This window comes from Pelmatolapia mariae, linkage group LG18 (assembly GCF_036321145.2).
Source record: "Pelmatolapia mariae isolate MD_Pm_ZW linkage group LG18, Pm_UMD_F_2, whole genome shotgun sequence".
Lineage (NCBI taxonomy): Eukaryota > Metazoa > Chordata > Actinopteri > Cichliformes > Cichlidae > Pelmatolapia > Pelmatolapia mariae.
Window position 1 is genome coordinate 631,369 of NC_086243.1, and position 20,891 is coordinate 652,259.

Genomic DNA, 20,891 nt, shown 5'->3' on the forward strand with positions numbered 1-20,891 from the left:
GCAAATATATTTCCAAAGGTGCTATTGATGTGAAATTTTCACCACGTGTCAGTAACAACCCATCCAATCCACATGTGAAAATCCCAAATCGCAGGCAAGTACATTTAAAGTTTGCTGAACAACATTTAGACAAGCCTGTGAAACACTGGGAGAGTAGAGTCTGGTCACATGAGACCAAAACTGAACTCTTTGGATGCCAGAATACACCCCATGTTTGGAGGTGAACCGCACTGCACATCACCCCAAAAACACCAGACCAACATTAATTAAGATTAAGGAACTGACCTCCCAGCCCATTGTTCCTTCAGTGGGCTGGTTTCAGTCATTATGCAAATGTACTGTTTATAAGTTTGAAACCTGCAGTCAGCTGAGACTGAAGAAGTCACCTGGATGATGACGAAACGTTTCTCCCACAAAACGCTACGTCCAGATGAACAGAATCAACTTTTGGAGATTTACTTTCCTGGATGATTGAGAATGCATCAAGACGTTTTAACCCACTTTGGCAAGGACTGCCTAAAACTTGTACGTCAGCATGAGCAAACAGCACGTAAGATGGCGGACTACAGGAACCACCTGAGATTCAGCCTCAGATGCCGACAAAACAGGATTACTCCTAAAAGTCTGCAAATGAGCTCTTCAGTTAAAGGCTTCCGGGCAACAAAAATCCTCCAGAAGGCACAGCATCAGTTGCTTAATGAACGGGTGAGGCAAACAAATTTTACCATCGACATGCTAAAATCTCAAGAGGAGCGGATCCGACAGAGACTGACAATGCTTTTAGATGAGAATACTCTTAAAAAGGTGTTTGACTTCACTGAGAAGGCTCGTCTATCACAGCACAAGAAGTCTAAGACCAGGCAACAAAGGAAGTTTGACTTACTTGTTGTACGTCGGAAACCACCGCAAAATACGGAGAGTGTCCTCAGCGGCCAGAAGAGACAAGGATGCGACACCGAGGATGTGGACAAGTGGGTGAAGAATTTGTCTGACAGACAGCTCACCCAAACAGAGAAAAACATCCTTGCTAAAGGGTTGAATTTTGCTGTCACACCGAGACAAATCCCGCTAGTGGAGCTGATCACAGCCACAGAAACAGCAATTCGAAACAAAAATATTGCAGAAGTGGAAGCAGAGCAACTACGGACGAAAGTTTCGGCCTGTCTCAGCAATGCAAAGCCCCCGGCATCCAACATCACCATGGAGGAGAGGAAGGCACTCACATCACTTAGTGATGACATCAACATTATCATCCTTCCGGCAGACAAGGGTCGGTGCACAGTATTGATAAACCAGAAAGACTATCATGAGAAGGTTTTGTCACTACTCAGTGATGAAAATACTTATGAGCCCCTGAAACGAGACCCAGGAAGTGGCTACAGGAAGAGGGTGATAGACTGTCTGAAGCAGTTAGAACAAGACAAGGCTATCGACCGGACCTCATACCACAGGGTGTACCCAGGGGAGTCTACACCACGTCTGTATGGTTTACCGAAAATACACAAACAGGGTGCACCTTTAAGACCGATTGTCTGTATGATCAACTCTGTCACCTATAACATCTCCAAGTTTCTGGCTTCGATCCTCAACCCGCTGGTGGGCAGCTCTGAACACCACATCCAGAACACCCTGGATTGTGTTGAGAAGGTGAGAGATGTCATTATGGAGGCAGATGAAACCATGGTCTCGTACGACGTTACATCTCTCTTCACTTGCATCCCAGTCACGGAAGCGTTGGAGGTAGTCCGTAAGAGATTACAGGATGACACCAACCTCAGCAACAGGACCACTCTCAGCATCCACCAAGTGTGTTTGAACTGTGTCTTCATTCCACCTACTTCACATACAAGGGTCAGTTCTACAGGCATGGGTGTGCCATGGGCTCCCCAGTTTCACCCATCGTGGCCAATTTGTACATGGAAGAAGTGGAAAAGAGGGCTTTGCTATCCTACCCTGGAACACCACCAAGCCATTGGTTCAGATATGTGGATGACCACCTGGGTGAAAATCAAATCTCAGGACGTACTACATTTCACGGATCACATTAACTCGGTGGACCGACACATCAAATTCACCAGGGAGGATATGAAAAGTGGCAGGTTAGCCTTCTTAGACTGTGAGATTTCCATCAGTAATGGGGGACGTCTAAAAGCTGACGTGTACTGGAAACCTGCGCATACGGATCAGTATCTAAGGTTTGACTCTCATCATCCACTGGAGCACAAACTGGGTGTCATCAGGACGCTACAACACAGAGCGAACACCATCCCCACTGACACAGCAGCCAGGGAGGCAGAAGAACATCAAGAAGGCCCTGAGTAAATGTGGTTATCCCAGCTGGACTTTTGTCAAAGCTGGAAAGGCTCCTAAAGAAAGCTCCAGCTGATCCAGGAGAGAAGGACAACCGCTGCCCAAGCGAAAACCTGTAGTGATCCCATATGTGTCAGGAGTATCGGAGCAGTTGAGATGCATTTTTTCTAAACACCAGGTCGGGGAAACCAAACAACCTCTGGCGAAGCGGATGGCACAACACAGAAGAGCCACCTCATCAGGCCAGGACTCTGCAGTCTATTTACACCTACAGGCCAGTGGACACTCTTTCAATGATGAGGATGTACACATCCTGGACAGGGAGGAACGCTGGTTTGAGGGCGGAGTCAAGGAGGCCATTTACGTGAAAAGGGAAAGACCATCTCTGAATGGAGGAGGGGGCCTAAGGGTAAATCTGTCACCATCTTACAATGCTGTGATTGCAGCCATTCCCCAACTCTCTGTGAATGGTACTCATGGCCATTGATCAGTGGTCTTTGATCAGTGGGTTTTGGTCAGTGGTTGTTGATCAATGGTCATGAGAATTTGCATAATTATGATTAAGGAACTGACCTCACAGCCCATTGTTCCTTCAGTGGGCTGGTTTCAGTCATTATGCAAATGTACTGTTTATAAGATTGAAACCTGCAGTCAGCTGAGACTGAAGACGTCACCTGGATGATGACGAAACGTTTCTCCCACAAAACGTCCAGATGAACAGAATCAACTTTTGGAGATTTACTTTCCTGGATGATTGAGAATGCATCAAGACCATACAGCACTGTGATTCAAATAATTGAAGGAAGGATGAATGGAAAAATGTCCTGAGAGAGTCTTGATAAAAACCTGCTGCCACCTACCAGGATGATGAAGATGAAACGAGGGGGACACTGATGCCAAACACAGCCAACAAACTGGGTCATTCTAAAGCTGCTAGAATGACCCAGAACCTTCTGGACTGTGTGGAGGCATGGGTAAAATCACACCTGTCAATGTGACTAGTTTCTGCATACAGCAGGCGTATTGAAGCTGTCAACACCAACAAACGCTTTTGTACGACATATTGAATACATTTCAGTAAACATGTTCATTCCCTCCATGAATCGCTACCTTATAATGGTGGAGGGGTTTGTGTGTTCCAGGGATCCCAGGGGCTAAGTTGTCTGGGGGCTTCTGCCCCCTGTCAGGGTCTCCCATGGCAAATTGGTCCTAGTGAGGGACCAGACAAAGAGCGATTCAGAAGACCCCTGTGAGTAGGACACCAAGGGAACAGTTCACCCTGCCCAGGATAGGGTTACCGGGGCTCCGCCTTGGAGCCAGGCCTGGGGAGAGTCCCCGAGGGCAAGCGTCTGGGGGCCAGGCCTTAGTCCATGGAGCCCGGCATGACATAGCCGGAAAAGGGGACATGGGCCTCCTGCAGCCCACCACCCACAGAAGGCGCCATAGTGGTCGGGTGCATTGTGTGCTGAGCAGCGGCCAGGAACAGAGGCCCTGGCAGACCAAACCCCGGCTACCAAGACTAGCAATTGGGACATGGAATTTCACCTCTCTTGTGGGGAAGGAGCCTGAGTTAGTGCGTGAGGTTGAGAGGTAGCGGCTAGAAATAGTCGGGCTCACCTCAATGCACGGCTTGGGCTCTGGAACCAGTCTCCTGGAGAGGGGATGGACTCTGTCTCAGTCTGGATTTTCCCCTGGCGAGAGGCAGCGGGCTGGGGTGGGTATCCAAGTATCCCCTCGGCTTGATGCCTGTGCATTGGGGTTTTTCCTGATGGACAAGAGGGTTTGTTCCCTGCGTCTTCGGGTTGGGGAACAGGTCCTTACTGTCATTTGCGCTTATGCGGCGAGTGGCAGTTCAGAGTACCCAGCCTTCTTGGAGTCCCTGGGTGAGGTGCTGGAAGGTGCTCCACCCGGGGACTCTGTTGTCCAACTGTGAGACTTCAGTGCTCATGTGGGTCCATGAGATCTTCAACGCACACCTCCGACAGAGATTCAACAACAGGGAGACTGGGGACATTGAGTCCGAAAGGACCATGTTCAGCATCTCCATTGCTGAAGCCGCTGCACTGAGCTGCGGCTGCAAGGTGGTTGGTGCCTGTTGTGCTGGTAACCGACGAACCAATGGACACCAGAGGTCAGGGAGTCACCAGGCTGAGAAGGAGTCCTATCGGGCTTGTTGGCACGCCTCTACAATGTTGCGTGCAGCTCAGGGGTGGTACCTCTGGATTGGCAGACCGGGGTGGTGGTTCCCATCTTTAAGAAAGGGGGCCAGAGGGTGTGTTCCAACTATAGGGGGATCACACACCTCAGCCTCCCTGGGAACGTTTGTGCCAGGGTGCTGGAAAGGAGAGTCCGTCCGCTAGTCGAACCTCAGATACAGGAGGAACAATGCGGTTTTCGTCCTGGTCGTGCAACACTGGACCAGCTCTTTATCCTCTCAAGGATACTTGAGGGTGCATGGGAGTTTGCCCAACCAGTCTACATGTGTTTTGTGGTCTTGGAGAAGGCATTCGACTGTGTCCCTCGGGGTGTCCTGTGGGAGGTGCTACGGGAGTATGGGGTGTCTGGCCCATTGCTACGGGCCATTTGATCTGGGGAGAGGGAGGTCTGGGCTTCTCTGCTTAGGCTGCTGGCCCCGTGACCCGGTCCCGGATAAGCGGAAGAAGATGGATGGATGGATGTTCAATACTTGTTCCCTGTGTCATTTCTCATTATTGCACATAATTTATGGATATCTGTGGTTTGATTTCTTTGCATGTGTGGATTGGATGGATTGTTACTGACACGTGGTGATAATTTCATGTTGATAGTGCCTTTAGAAATCAAATCAGAAATCTTTGCAACCATTGTAGCTCATTTCTAAAAATAACTTGAAAACTAACATCAATGCCTGGTGACATCTCAGCTGGATTACTGTAACTCGCTGTATCTTAACCTGCCGACACAATCTAGACTTAGGTGCCTGTATTTGGTCTGTGGCTGTGTGGTATGTGTTGGTTCTGTTTCAGCCAGGAAGGTTCAGGGGTGAAGCAGACTGAAATGTGAGGAAGAAAAAGATCTGCAGTCAGAAACAAGTTACAGCTTTAGCTCATTTTACTGAAAAACTTGTAACAGGAGTTGGTGAACCAGGTGCCCCTGTAGCAGTACGCTACTACTGTACATACAAGACAACACTCACAGATCAGTCTTTGATTATACAATGCTTCTAATGAGTATGTTCATCCATATATAATGCAAAACCAAATGGTTCTGGGTCACAATGCAAATTAAAAGTGTTTACAGTTGTAAAAAAACAAACAAAAACCCACACTTAGGGCTTTATTCCTGTGTAAATCTTATTTCATCCATATGGTCTCCAAGATAGTTCGAGCCAACCTTCTTCATGTGCCACATTTAGAAGGTTAGTGTCTCAGATCACTCAATATTTTAACCAATCACACCAAAAAATGCACATTTTTGGTGTAAAAATACATTCAAATGTGCAAAACAAATCACGTCCCTCGATCTTTGTCCTGTGCAATGTTCCATGCTGCGGACCCATTGGTGTGGAGATTCTTGGAGGATGATAATGGATCTAACAGAACCGGCCAGCCAGTGTTCCACGCAGACTGGAGAACACACATCGTCCTCATAGGAGTGTTACCAAACTGTTGAAAGGTTTTGAGAAAAATAAGATCCCTCTGCTTGAAGAATAAATGCCTCAGAGAAAACTCAGAGTTGCTGCAGGAAAATGAGTTTGCAAAAGTTCATTCATAAAAACCCTGTTTACCTGTTACTGCAGCTAAAAAGACACCTGGGAGTGACGAGCTGTGCTGCTTCACTATAAGGAAATCTTCATGCGTTTCTTTTAAATTCAAGGAGTATTACAACTTGGCATCCAATCACAATCAATTCTGTTGAAAGTGTTGCTCTTGACAGAATCCTCTGTGTGCTGGTCTAATGCAGGGTCCAGATGACATACAGTAATATGAAGAGGAAACCTCGATCCTTCACTGGCAGCACATCTGACTCTAGACAGATGAAACCTGGGCATGGCATCTGTGTCAGAAAAATTAAGCTAAAGCAGAAGTGCTTAAAAACTTGCATTCTATTTTAGGCCACCAGATGGCGATAGCTGTGGTTGCAAAAAGCCTCCCAGACCTACAGAACTCTGGGAAAGTGGCGGTCTTCACCTCTGCACACACCTTCATACCCAGTTTATGATCTCATTCACTCCTTTTGGGTCAAATGTAATAAAAAAAAAAAAAAAGTTTAGTTTGCAAATCTTGGTCATACTACGTTTCAAAGTGTGTTATCATGGGCTGATGACAATCAGAACCCCCCACCCCCGCCTCAGGTTTTTTGCAAACCAAGATGGCCCAGGAAAAGTGAAGAACTGTTGGCTGCACAGGGTGACATCACTGTAGCTACATCCATCTTTAAAGGGCTCCCAGTTGGCTCGATCTGTGACCACAGTAAACATTTTCCTGATGAGTTCATGGTCCCAGTGGCTAGTTTCACACACTGACGAATACAAAACGAGATTCGTTTTTTTCATCACGGTCTCAATTAGAATCCAGGAGGAAGATAAATCCAGGCATGTCTTACTGTGTGACTTATAAGTCACTACTGTCTGAGTGTGCATCACCCCTCGGTCCATGTGACATCTGGCTGCTAAGCTAAGCTAATGACCTTTAGCCCAGTTATGGACCTCCCCCAGGTGGGACAAGAGGATAAGAAAATGGGTGAATGGGGAAGTGATGCTTCACTAACTGTAGAGGTTACATGCTTCTGTTATATACAGTATATGGTCAAAGAGCACACCTAACACAACATAGCTCTTGGCCAAGATGATGGAAAATACCTGACAGAGTGACCAGCTAATATTGTGTAGACACGACCTCATTTTCCTCCCCAGGAGAAAACCAACAAATCTCAAGTCTTTGAACTTTGATCTCCTTTTACTGACATGTTGTTCAGAGTCAGCTGTACAGTGTGAAATGTTGGGAAATCACTGAGGGTTCAGACATTCTCAAAAACAGCAGATTCCACCGTTCTAGGCTATCGACTCTCCCACTCGGTGAGGTATTGAAATATTAACACAGGTCTCTATACAACGTTTTATTTGAACCGTGAAACATATCAAATGTTAAATGTCATCCAAAACATTTTGACCAAAATTAACATTTAAATTTCAACATGGATTAAAATATGTGAACAAAAAAAGGGAAAAATCACAAACTAGATCAAACATTCGATTTGGCTTTTAGTGGCACGTTTCTGACAATCCTAACATCATAGTGAAGTCTGACACCCAGGCCTACACTCTACTGCTGGGCAGCTTCATCAGGGTGGAGGGCGTCACCTGTCTGTCATAACATCAAACCCTTTCTACTTAAAGTCTCACAGGCTTACAGGAGTGTAAAATAAAGCTACAGCCAAGTCAGCCTGCCTGCAGCTGAAATCATGAAGCAACTGAAGCATTCAATGTAAATACATGAAAAGAAGCCCAACATAGACTTTCTGCATCACACCACGTTATTTGGTCCATTACCTGGACTTGGATGCAGACTCCTTCGGAGTACATCCACGCAGGAAACAAACAGACTGAAAGGGCACACAGGGTGATGGGGGGCTGCGGGCAGTCGGGAGGCATTAGCATGTTAAGGTGCAAGTGTGCTCACAATATCCTGAGTACAAAATCTTCATCACATTGTGTCTCCCACTCTCCTGCCAATGTGAAACACACTGTTCACAATGCATTGATGGCTTTACTGTATTTGTGTGTCAATGTGAAACCTGAGGAGCTACAAAGTAACAGTACAAACACAGGACTGACTCGTCTTTGGGTGGAGCGACTGTGTCGGACGAACATGTGCTGCTCTTTGATGAAAAGGTGACCCGAGGACGACCCTGTCACGCTCAGTGTGTCTGTGACGGACATGAACCCTGAGCTCGAGCTACAGACAGCCACATGCTTGGAAACGTATCAGGAAACGAGGTTTTCAAATGGTCACTGTGGGAATGTTAGAGTGCACGAATGTGTGAGTGAGGAATGAGCAGAAAAGCTCCCGGAGCGCTCGCTGAAACTGAAAGCAGACACAGGATGTAGGGAAACGCACCGTCAGGTCATTTTGACTCCACATTTATAGACCCAGTATGAACACTGTTACATATACACACATCCAACTACTCAAACCTGTCAGAGCTCCATGTTTTAGTTTGGAAACAGAAGCATCATATCCTGGTCCAATCCTGGACTGTCAGCTACACGGAGGCATTTTAAAAGTGATGCACCAAAATCAGTCAGTCTGGATGAAGCAGCCATTACACCTCCTGTCACAAGCTAACACCTAACACTCAGTCATTTCCTCTAACACAGCGATGGTCTCTGCAGATCATTTTTACTGTTTCATTTCATAAAAAGCTGCTGAAAAGGAAAAAGTGACCATGTGGTGACAGCCTGTCATGACACGGTCGGGTCAGATGAACATCAGGTCACCACCTGGTTGGTGAAACTGGTCACAGGTATGTAGTGCTTGTTAGTCTGCTGTTTGCATGGAAGATGCTGACGTGTCTGCACACACGTGTTGACCACGCCCCCTGCAGAACAGATAATGTGAACAGTGCGACTGGAAACACAACGTTCACCTTCAGAGTAATAGCTGCACCTTAAATGTGTCGAGGCGCAGCTTTTACTTTGAAGGAAAAAGTTCTCCAATTCCAGATGGGACACACTTCCCACAGTCAGCATATTCCACGCAAACTGCGAGCAACCCTGGCAATCACAAGGAAGTCACATAGCAACATGACAACTAACAGGAAGCACTCACCGACCAATCAGGGAGCATGCTCTGTTTGTTAATCTGGTGACTGGAAGTTGAATCATGTTTAATGTGGTGGACAAATCTCAGGCAGTGTGTGTACGATCGTGATCATAAATGATAATTAGCATCAGACGTACAAACTTTATATACTATGGAATCTATTTGTCTTTATTTTAGCTCAATAATAAGGAAAAAACGGAAACTATGGGAATGTTGTTATACGGCGATAGCCTAACGCTAGCATGCTTCTTATTTCAGGTGAGAAATAAACTGAGGATTAAAGACGTTAGCATTAGTACTTAAACACGTTTCAGTCTGACTCGACAGGATCCAAATCAGAACTTCCCAAATGTAAAACATTAAGACACAAAAATGTATTTGGATGCATTGTGAGGATTCAAAGAGCCCCAGTCCAACTCCGTACTGAGGCAAATACAGCAGAACAGAAATATCACAACGAGGCTCCACAGAGAAAAGTAAACGAGCGCACACAAGACTTACGCCATCACACGCCAGGACTTCCAAATGCATCCATACAACATTAAAACTAAGTATAATGCATAAAATGAACAGCCGCCTCATGAAAACACAAACAGCAACAATGAGAATCCAACACTTTGCTGTCATCAGACGCGATGTCATCCAAGCACGAAGCAAAAGGGAGCTGACGACTTTCTGGAACGTGAAGAGAAACCGATCATCGAGCAACGTTTAGGAAAGCCTTTCCTCCAGTGTTGTCCCGTCTCGAAGAAACAACCCAAGCACAACATCAGGCAGAAACGATTAGTGAAAACAGACTGATGTGTGCGACCTGTTGATGATGGTGCACAAACCACAACCGAGTCTGAGCGCAGGAATCACTCCACTGCTGCAGGAAGGTCAATAAGGCAACAACTAAGACTGTTTCTTCTTAAGACTCACAGCTTTGTGCTGAACACACCGACTTTGTTTCAGAGCGTTACTTCTTACTGTCAAGCTTCAGCCCAGTCACACCCAAGTTAGCATACACGTAGCCAATCACGTTTCAGTACACCACCTGCTGATAGACAGACAATGATGACAGACAGGTGACCTCTCCCTTCGCCTCCACCCTCATATTTCAGTGAACCAGCCTAAAGACGACATGTTTCTACTCAAACAGTCTTCAGGTTTTCAAATCTCGATTTCAGGGGACAACATAAAAGTTTGTTCTTCTTCAAACCAATGAGGTGGCAGATCTCCCACTTACACCTATACAAATAATGTGATGTACATTCAAACAGGACCATTTCCCAGCTGAGGGCAGGGTGAGTGGGAATTACAACAGGATGATGGTCGTTCATCATCCTTCAAAAGCAAAAGGAAAATTCCTTCTGAGCTCCACAGCCGAACAGCCGGCAGCACTCCACAGTGTGTTTTCTGTGTGGTACTCACTAAATATTTCCACACACACTGAACTTTGGTCCGTGGTACATTTACAACAACAGGTACAAAGAAAAAGCCACGTTTCTGTCTCCTTATAGTGAATAATGGCTGAGCGTTGCACGTCCAACAACGATGAAACACACTAACATCACCGTCCGTGTGTCGAGACATGATAGGCTTTCCATCTCACGCTCCTACAAAGTGCATGTTTCTAAAGCATGTGAGGTGCAGGTAGGCAGCTCTGTGATGACTGAGTGATCAAGCTGAACAGCACAGGGAAGCCACAGTTACCAGATGTTCGTCAGCATCGTCTGCTGAGGAGGAGGGCTCATTTTAACCCCTGTTGTGGAAATCGGTTTTGTTTTCCTTCCGAGGTGCAAAGTACAGGGTGGTTTCTAATTTCTTCAGCTACCAATACTACATAATTTACTACAGGCCTCTGCCCAGTCGTTTCCTGGATGCTGGGAGCGGGGGATGCTGATGGCTAAAGGACAGCAACAGGGTTAAATTGTTGGCCTCTCCCTGTATGGGAGTGGTGTGGCACTGAGACGGCACTGGAAAATGGAAAATGTCACTGGTGTTTCACTCATGCTATGCTGAGGCTTTGAGAAGAGCCCGAGCAGCGGTGGAGGAGTGGGTGTAGTTTAAGAATCCACCTCTGGGAGGCTGCCTGGGTAAAGTACAGTTTAAGTGATAAGCCCACCATCGGGTATTGTTGACAGCAGGTTGGACACGTAGCTGGGTTGTTTGTTTAAGAGGTCAGAGTTCATCCGTCCGAGCAGTCCTGAACCCAAGCAGAGAAAAACAAGATGACGTAGGTACGAGCTTCAAACTCATTCCTGGTTGGGAGCTCAACGCCCACTCTCTGGGTAAATCCTCAGTTAGGAGGTGGAGTTTCCTCCTTTGAATAAATTCTGGACCCAGGCGAGGGGCGTGGCCTGATGTCAGGAGTCATCATCCGTGTCCTCTATCAGAACCTTGGTGTCACGAGTCTTGGACCTAAAATGAGAAACAGGAAGGAAGCTCTTAAAGTGGGAACTCAAGTCCACGACTGATCAATGAGCTAATGTCGTCTGTCTCACGCGTGTTCAAAGAGCCGTGGCTCCGACACGCGTGTTCACACAGCCGTGGCTCCGACACGCGTGTTCAAAGAGCCGTGGCTCCGACACGCGTGTTCAAAGAGCCGTGGCTCCGACACGCGTGTTCACACAGCCGTGGATCCGACACGCGTGTTCAAAGAGCCGTGGCTCCGACACGCGTGTTCAAAGAGCCGTGGCTCCGACACGCGTGTTCAAAGAGCCGTGGCTCCGACACGCGTGTTCACACAGCCGTGGATCCGACACGCGTGTTCAAAGAGCCGTGGCTCCGACACGCGTGTTCAAAGAGCCGTGGCTCCGACACGCGTGTTCACACAGCCGTGGATCCGACACGCGTGTTCACACAGCCGTGGCTCCGACACGCGTGTTCACACAGCCGTGGATCCGACACGCGTGTTCACACAGCCGTGGCTCCGACACGCGTGTTCACACAGCTGCACGAGTGAAGCCTTACAGAAAGGTTTGCGCTTGTTGTGCTGTGTCACTGTGACAGACCTCATCTCTATTATAAAAACACTTTCTTATTATGGAAGGATGAAAGTATGACAGCTCTGATGCTTCTCACAGCTTATAGTGACAAACAGCCAACACTGCACTGTTTACTGTGTGTTCACACACGACACACAACTTTAACACTGCTTTCACATCTTCCTTGTTTAATATGTTTATACTGGATACGTATGCACTGGGATCTACACTGTTAAATGGTGACACTGTGTAAATTAGGTGGCATCAAACATACTGTCTATACAATCAGACTGCAGCAGGAGGCCTGTGGATCACCAGCATGATGAGGTCTGGCTCACTCAGTTCTCACTTTAACTGCCTTCTTAAAGGCAAAGACATCGGCTGTGGCCTGCCTCTGCACACTGAGGCAAATCAGCGTCCCCCACATGTGTCTGTGATGTTTCTCTGCAATCACAGAATGACTGAATGCTTTAAACCTGAGACAAACAGAAGACTTTGCCTTTAAACATCCAACATGTTGTAAACCGCTGACATCTGAGTCAGCGGTTTACTACGTGTGAACATAATAAGCAGAGGTCTTTTCTTTACAGGTTATCAGGCTGTGGTTTTACCATGAAACAGATTGCTATGCAAGTAAACAACTAAGCTGAGATAGCGAACCTTTGCAGGACCATGAGCTAACCCCCCCAGATATCAATGCGCTGACTGACTGTATCTATAATAAATGACGTTCCAGTTTCTCTGTTTTGCATGAAGCTACATTCTTCTATGTGGGATCGACGGCCTTCTGTGCACGCTGATGAAACATGCGTCTCCTCCGCCGTGATTGAGGGGACCACGTCTGCTCTCAGCAGGACAGATAGATGGGTCGATAAGGGAAAAGACTTACTGCGAGGCCAGACGTGGCCTGCGCAGACTCATACTGTAGCTCCTCTTCCAGCTCTTCTTGCCCTGTCGGTTTCTCACGCCATCCTCCTGGTCCATCATCTGCTCCAGGAGGGTCTGGTCGTCAGCGTTGAGCGGAGCCACGCTGATGTCTCTGACAGCTCTGAATTCACCACAGTTGTTCAGATGTTCGTTCTCCAAGCGGAAGAAGTTCCACACAAAGCGCCTACGAGGATCAAACATTAACCCGTTACTGAGTTTCTGTTACTTTATCATTGCCTGATCTGTGGCTGCAGATAAAAGACACAAAGTTAGGAATGAAATATGAGAAAAACCAAAGGGATGAATAAAGAGGCAAAGTTGGGAAAATAAAAAGACTTGGTGTACCTAAAGACCTCCAGTGGAGCCAGGACTGTAGCAAAGATGTCAGAGATGCCGTCAAACGGGACGAGTGTGGTGACGGTGACCGTTAAGATCCATCCAAAACGTAACAGCACGTCCTCTACTATGGCGCTGTAGTAATAGCCCTGCAGGAGGACGCACAACAAAGCACGGCGCTTTACATTCACGCTGTATGACTACATAACAACATGTGCTGCTCTTTAGATTTGTGGATGAGAGGGTTAGCAGCAGCAAGCCTGCTTAGTTAAACCTGAAGTCACAGCTAAAGCTGAAACAAAGTCCTGGACATTTGGACACCGACTTACTTTTGTAAAGTGGCCACAGGAGGAGCTGCAGCTTCTTTGTGTGGTGTAATACCTTGTGTGGATAGACTATCTCCTCTCTCAGAAAGGTGTTCTCTCCCGCGCTGCGGTCAAACAGTCCCCAGTCCATCTTCAGATCCCAGACCAGAGTGTAACACGAGCTCACCACCGAACAGCCAATATACAAATAGAAGAAGATCTGGGCCTCAGAGCCTGCGTCTGTGGACGGGACATCAGACAGGAGTGTTCTCCAGTAACTTACAGCCTGCCATTAAAGCTCCATCCCATTATAACAACACAGAGGAGAGAATGATCTCAGAATGGCATTGCCCTTATAACACAGCATCAGTCAGCCTACCTTTGTGTGTGCTGTAGAGGGCGGAGAAGGTAACAGCAAAGAAGGTGGTGGAATATTTGCCAGCATTAACCAGATGAGGGAAGGCCCGCTTGGTGTCACGGTAACGGCGCAGACACTGGACGAATCGGAACCACGCAGGAAGACACTTGATCACCGCTCGAACGCCATACGAGTACGAGTTGCACACATCTTTACCTGAAGAGGACGACATTTAGCCACCGGTTTCCTCGGCTCTGACGCGTACGCGTGAACAGTGAACATCTCAGAGCCTCACCTCTGCTGATGAGCCCGTTGTGTTTGGTCCAGTCCAGCTCAAAGCTGTAGAAACAGATCATGTACTCCAGGTCCATCAGGACCACCACCAGAGAGTTGAGCTGGTCAGCCAGCCAGAAGTCTGCAAAGCCAACGCGGTGAAACGGAGCTGTCACCACTCGAAACTGTGGAGGAAGACGTCACAGGAAGAGCCCTCTTCAGAATAAAAACTTAACCACACTATGATGTATGATGTAAAGGATCTGGTCAGGGCCATTACCAGAAGTTTGAGCAGCCAGAAGCGTGACTTGTAGTAGCAGGTCTTGAAGGGGTTGATGAGGAAAAGGAAGAAGAGCCCATAGAGAGCCAGAGGGTTGGCCTGCATCGGCACCAGGATCTTGTCGCTGAAGAGACAGGACAGCAGGCTTACGCACCACAGCACCCCCAGCAGACCTGCAATCTGCACACACACAATGACTCAGTCAGCATCCTTTTCCCGTGGAACCGGGGGGGCTACGACCTACAGATCGTTAAATCATCTCTATAAGAGCATGACTTATTTCTTTGGTTCAATCTGACCTCAAACAGATGTTGATGGGACAGGTTGTTTCTGGGGTTCAGTTCAAATATGAGCACATGATTGACGCCTGCTTGCCTCCAGCCATAGGTGTTGATGCCTACAAGACAAAAGAGTTGGTTTTTTAACTTCCTGGCTCTGAAATGAGTTAATGACTAACTCGACTCCAAACGTGGCACATAAGCTACAGTGTGAGAGTGTCTGTGTGTCCATACCTAACAGGAAGAGGAATTCTATTAACAGGAAGCCTCCTCTGTAGATTCGGACCATAGGCCAAACATCAGAACGATCTGTCCCCACAGCTACTAATGACAAAGACCAATCAGGAGACAGCACGATCAATACCGAGCAAAACTACACAGAGCAAAAACAAAGTGCCTGATGTGATGAGTCTGCAGCATATCTGGAAACACAGACTTTTGTTTATCCGCACAACAACAAATGGAAACGAACATTCATGACGGTTCTACTGGAGGATGTCTGGGATGGCACCTCAGTCATTTGTTTCCTGTGAATACTGTTACAATTCAACCTAAAAAACCCAAAACACAACAAAACAATCACAAAAACACAAGTGAATACAAAGAAAGGCAAATCATCTCTCTGCTCGTTCTTCTTCTACTCCCTTTGTTGTGCAGATTTAAGATGATTATCAGAGGTGGAAGTGTCCTCCTCACTCAGTAAAATAATTCATATAATTAAGACCTACATCATTTTTTCACTGCTTCTGCCTATTCCTGCCTTAGCCTGTAGAAATCATTAAATCTGTCTGTGTCTTTGTTTCTGTTCAGATGATGTCAGCAGGAAGAAACCCTGAGCCTGGTTCTACTGGAGGTTTCCTTCCCACTGTCACCGACGTGGGCTCACATGATTGTTGGGTCTACCTTACAATATAAAGCACCCTGAGGCGGCTGTTAGGATTTGGTGCTGTATGAATAACACTGGTCTTTCCCTCCACAACTTTACATACTACTGTTCTTCACATTTCCAGAAATGTATTTATTGGTGAATTACTGTGGTGTATACTTTAGTCTCTCTCTTCATTCTCACCTGATGCCTTAATAATACTACTCTAATAATACCTCTAATTTTACAGACCACTCTGTAGTGCTGTCCACCCTCACGGTTTGCTACAGCTCCATCTTTGTCACCTCCCACCAGGATGCTGATATTCCATAATCATTTATTTCTCCCTTCTCTCACAAATGTCTCCTTTTTCCTGTGGCGTAATAAAGTATTATTATCATTATTATCATTATTATTATAGACAATATTTTTGTCTTCTGGACTCACTTTCTACTATAGGAGACAAAAACTGGACAGTTATGTCAGTTAAATCCAAAGAGTCGTGCCGACAGATTTCTTTCTTTATCATGTAGAAAAACAGTTCAATATGTGACGTCTTCACACTGACAGTAGGGGGCGCTTCACTAGTCCGTGGGCTGTTTGTGGCCCACAGTGTGTGACAGCCCTGATCCAAACCATTAAAGCCATCTGAAACTTGTCCAGTGTCTGGGTTAAAACACCACCTGTGACACACTCGTCCCATGATGACCAGAATCCAAAATAATACTTATATATTTCTGGCCTGTCCACAAACACAGTCAGATTCCAGGAAGTATAAATGAGACACTTCAGTGTTACAAAGGTCACTGTGTTATTACCTGTAATGACCACAACGACCAATAAGACGAGGAAGACTCCACAGTAAAGGCCGACTCTGAAGGTGGTCCAGGCAGGAGCAGGCTGTGGACACACGGACGGACAGAGTTACAACACCTGCACTGCTCTGCAGCACACAGCTGCTGAACAGCACAACCAGCTGCTGAACAGCACAACCAGCTGCTGAACAGGACAGCCAGCTGCTGAACAGGACAGCCAGCTGCTGAACAGCACAACCAGCTGCTGAACAGGACAACCAGCTGCTGAACAGCACAACCAGCTGCTGAACAGCACAACCAGCTGCTGAACAGGACAGCCAGCTGCTGAACAGGACAGCCAGCTGCTGAACAGGACAACCAGCTGCTGAACAGGACAACCAGCTGCTGAACAGGACAGCCAGCTGCTGAACAGGACAGCCAGCTGCTGAACAGGACAACCAGCTGCTGAACAGGACAACCAGCTGCTGAACAGGACAACCAGCTGCTGAACAGGACAGCCAGCTGCTGAACAGGACAACCAGCTGCTGAACAGGACAACCAGCTGCTGAATAGGACAACCAGCTGCTCAGCTTCTTTTTTCCATAATTTTATTTTCAGTCACAGCAGCATGTTAATAGCAAAACTTTGAACATACAGTACTTTGCAGTTCAGTATTTACAATACCCCCAAAAGACAACAGAAAGAAAGAAGGAAAACAAAAACAAACAAACAAACAAACAAACAACAACAAACACAAATATAAAAATAAAATGTATAAGGGACATTCAGTGTACAGTTAACTATGATAGTGATATAGAGATACGGTATCCGGTCATGAGAAGGAACCTGCCAGTGTATAGCTCATCTTTTCCAAATGCAAAAACCTCACGAGCTCTGCAAGCCACTGTTCAAGTGTGGGAGGAGCTTCCTGCTTCCATCTTCAAAGTATAAGGCGCCTTGCAATGAGTGAAGCAAAGGCAGTAGAACTGAACAGTATTTTGACAGAGTGATGTTTTGAGGTATCATCCCAACAATAGCCGTTAGAGCAGAAGGATCATATTTAACATTTTATATCTCTGAAAGGGTGTTAAATATAGGCACACTTTACATCTGTTACACAGGGGCTCAGCTCCTGGATAGAACTTGGCTAACTTTTCCTTGGAGATATGTAATCAGTGTAGGACCTTGAATTGGAGCTCATGCCTGGCACATATAGAAGAAGAGTGTACCCTATGGAGAAAAGATTGCCAGAGTTCATCTGTTATATTCATCCCAAGGTCTTTCTCCCACTGTGTTTAAGGATGGAGAGAGAAGGAGACTGAAGATCTAATAATATAGCATAGATTTCTTTAATCGCCGCTCTCTTATGAATGTTTATATTAATAATTTTATCCAAAGAAGTTTCCTCAGGTACTTCCTGAAATGAAGGAAATCGACTCTTTACAAAGTGGAGAATTTGTAAATAGTGGAAAAAATGTTGCCGAGGAACATTAAACTGCTTCAGGAGCTGTGTGAATGAGGCAACAATTCCATCTACAAAAGGTCTTTGATATTTCTAAGTCCATTACTTTCCCATATTTTAAAGGCAGAGTCCATCATGGAGGGTGGGAACATATGATTTGAGCAGATAGGTGCTTTAATTGACATTAAGTGTAACCCAAATCTTGTCCTACATTGCACCCAGATTCTGAGCGAGTCATACAACAAAGCGTTAAGTTTATAGGTGTACAGTTCTAATGGGAGAGCTGGACTCAACAAAGCTCATAGGCACGTTTTGCCACAATTGTACGACTCAATTTGGAGCCAAGCTGGAGTCTCTGTAGTAAAACTACTCATCCAGTACAGCATGTTTCGAATATTTGCTGCCCAATAATAAGACTGAAAGTTTGGCCTAGTTCTCTGCATGAAATCTTTACGAATTCGTGGACTTTTGCAATTCCAAATAAATGCAGGGATATGCTTATTCAGTGTTATAAAATACTTATTGGGTAAGCAGCATGGGATACATTGAAATAAATAAAGGAACTTGGGTCGTATGTTCATTTTGATAGAACTGATGCGGCCAGTTAATGACAGTGGTGAACTGTGCCACCTCTGAAGATCTGTCTCAGTATTCTCAAGCAGCGCGACAAAGTTTCTTTCATAAAGACCTTTGTATGAGTGGGTAACCTTAACCCCCGATAGGTCACATACTCTGATTTAACTTTAAATTGAAAATCTGAAAATGAAATCTTCCTGGCTACAGAGCTGACACAGAGAAGTTCACTTTTATGCAGGTTCAACTTGTAGCCTGAAATATGGCCAAAACATTCAAAAACGGCGAGAGCACGGGGAAGAGAGCATAAAGGCTCTGACATATACAGCAGGAGATTATCAGCATATAAGGATATTTTGTGCTCCTGGTCAGCTCTGAAGATGCCCTTAATGCAACTGTCAGCTTGCAGTTTAATCGCCAACGGTTCAATTGATAACGCAAAAAGAAGACGCGATAAGGGACATCCTGGTCTCGTAGCACGGAGAAGTGGGAAATAAGAAGAGAATAACGAATTTGTTCTAACACGTGCCATAGCTGAGGAGTAAAGTAACTGAATCCATGAAATGAAATTAGGGCCAAATCCAAATTTATTTAGAGAATAAAACAGATAATCCCACTGCACCCGGTCAAATGCCTTCTCAGCATCGAGCAATAAGGCAACTTCAGGGGCTGTTTGTTTAAAAACCTGCGCAGGTTGAAAGAACCACGCCTACCCTTCACTAATCCTGTCTGATCTGGAGAAATTAACACTAAAGTTAACATGGCAGCCATTACTCACAGCAGTTGAGGTATCATCAACAGAAGTCATCACCATATAAGTACATGATGAAGAAGGCGGTCCCAATCACAAATACCAATTCTATCACAGGTGTACACCGAAACGTGTCAGCTTCTAATGAAAGCAGCTGCAGGTGTCCTCTCACAGCACTGAACAGCTACAGATAATAATCATTATTTCATAGTGTGCACTATGCTTTAGTGGAAACTTGATGTTCCTGTAAAGGTGACTTGATGTGATGCGAGATGGAGACCAAGGCAGAGGCCGGTGTAGGAACAGAGAGACGACCTCGTCTAAAATAAAGAGATAACTATGGAGAAAGAGGAGATAGATGAGCATTCCTGGATCGTTGCTGGTCACCTGTGACATTTCCACACAGAGAATTTAAACAGACAATAAAGACTGATATTTGCATTTCACCGTTCCCCCAAGCTGACCTGCCAACCCAAACGTATGTTTGGTCAGACTGACGGCACAGCTGAGCAGGAGGAAACGAGTCCTAGCTCATCTGAAGGAGTCATCCTACATGCAGACGCCCTCAGGACTGCACCACGATCGGCATGTTGCACTAAAGTTTTATGCACTTTTCTGCAAAGGTTTGTTGTTTGCACAAATTTGAAGTGAGTCATAAAAATCAAAGGCACACAAGTGCAGTGATCAGAACACCAACAATCTACATCTGTGTGTGTGTGTGACCTGTGCAGCTCCAAGCGGAGGGACCCTCAGCCTCTTCATGGCCTTCTGCCTGTCACCACCCTCCAGCTCTGTGGTGACCAGCGCCTGAAAGACAAAGTTTGAAGGTGGGTCATCCCGTCGTTCGTTTGGAGCGGCATCGAGGGCTCCACAGCTGTGACCGAGTGGACGTGTCTAAATTTGGATGTGTTGAAGGTACCTCAGTCTCAGAGATGAGCTGGGTGATCTTCTTGCATGTGTAAAACGGAGCTACTTCAACGTGGGCCACCCGCCAGTCGGCTCCCCTCGATGTCTCCAAGATCTTATCGTGCTTCTTCAGGATCTTCCTGAAACCCGTAAAGTTCAGGTTCTGTGAGGACACGGAGGGAGAGGAAGGTGCTTTCATTAGACCTGTCAGTGTGTGTGTCTGTGCGCGTGCGTGCGTCTGTGCGCGTGTGTCTGTGCGTGTATCTGTGCGTGTGTATCTGTGCGTGTGTGTGTGTATCTGTGCGCGTGTGTGTGCGTGTGTATCTGTGCGTGTGCGTGCGTGCGTGCGTGTGCGTGCGTGCGTGTGCGTGTCTGTATCTGTGCGTGTGCGTGTCTGTATCTGTGCGTGTGTGTGTGTGTCAGTGTGTGTGTGTGTGTCAGTGTGTGTGTGTGTGTGTCTGTGCGCGTCTGTGCGCGTGTGCGCGCGTGCGTCTGTATCTGTGCGTGTGCATCTGTGCGTGTGTCTGTATCTGTGCGTGTGTGTGTGTCTGTATCTGTGCGTGTGTATCTGTGCGTGTGTGTGTGTCTGTATCTGTGCGTGTGTATCTGTGCGTGTGTGTGTGTGTATCTGTGCGTGTGTGTGTGTGTGTGTGTATCTGTGCGTGTGTGTGTGTGTGTGTGTATCTGTGCGTGTGTGTGTG

The 20,891-nt window shown here is 46.4% G+C and overlaps 1 protein-coding gene across 2 annotated transcripts in view; it reads right to left on the reverse strand.

Annotated features, from left to right (window-relative positions):
* Window positions 1–5,382: 5,382 nt before the first annotated feature.
* Window positions 5,383–20,891, reverse strand: part of LOC134617406 (xenotropic and polytropic retrovirus receptor 1 homolog) — a 45,709-nt gene continuing 30,200 nt past the window's right edge. Inside the window, exons 5-16 of one of the 2 annotated variants that reach the window (XM_063462642.1) lie at window positions 20,204–20,353; window positions 20,008–20,091; window positions 16,523–16,604; window positions 15,074–15,160; window positions 14,861–14,958; window positions 14,562–14,741; window positions 14,304–14,466; window positions 14,030–14,224; window positions 13,727–13,890; window positions 13,355–13,494; window positions 12,972–13,193; window positions 5,383–11,516 (exon numbers count right to left, since the gene is read on the reverse strand). In XM_063462642.1, the coding sequence (XP_063318712.1) occupies window positions 11,462–11,516; window positions 12,972–13,193; window positions 13,355–13,494; window positions 13,727–13,890; window positions 14,030–14,224; window positions 14,304–14,466; window positions 14,562–14,741; window positions 14,861–14,958; window positions 15,074–15,160; window positions 16,523–16,604; window positions 20,008–20,091; window positions 20,204–20,353 (1,620 nt within the window). In that variant the 3' untranslated portion in view covers window positions 5,383–11,461. Of the gene's footprint in view, window positions 11,517–12,971; window positions 13,194–13,354; window positions 13,495–13,726; window positions 13,891–14,029; window positions 14,225–14,303; window positions 14,467–14,561; window positions 14,742–14,860; window positions 14,959–15,073; window positions 15,164–16,522; window positions 16,605–20,007; window positions 20,092–20,203; window positions 20,354–20,891 lie in introns of both variants that reach the window. The other variant, XM_063462641.1, reaches the window with a different exon arrangement.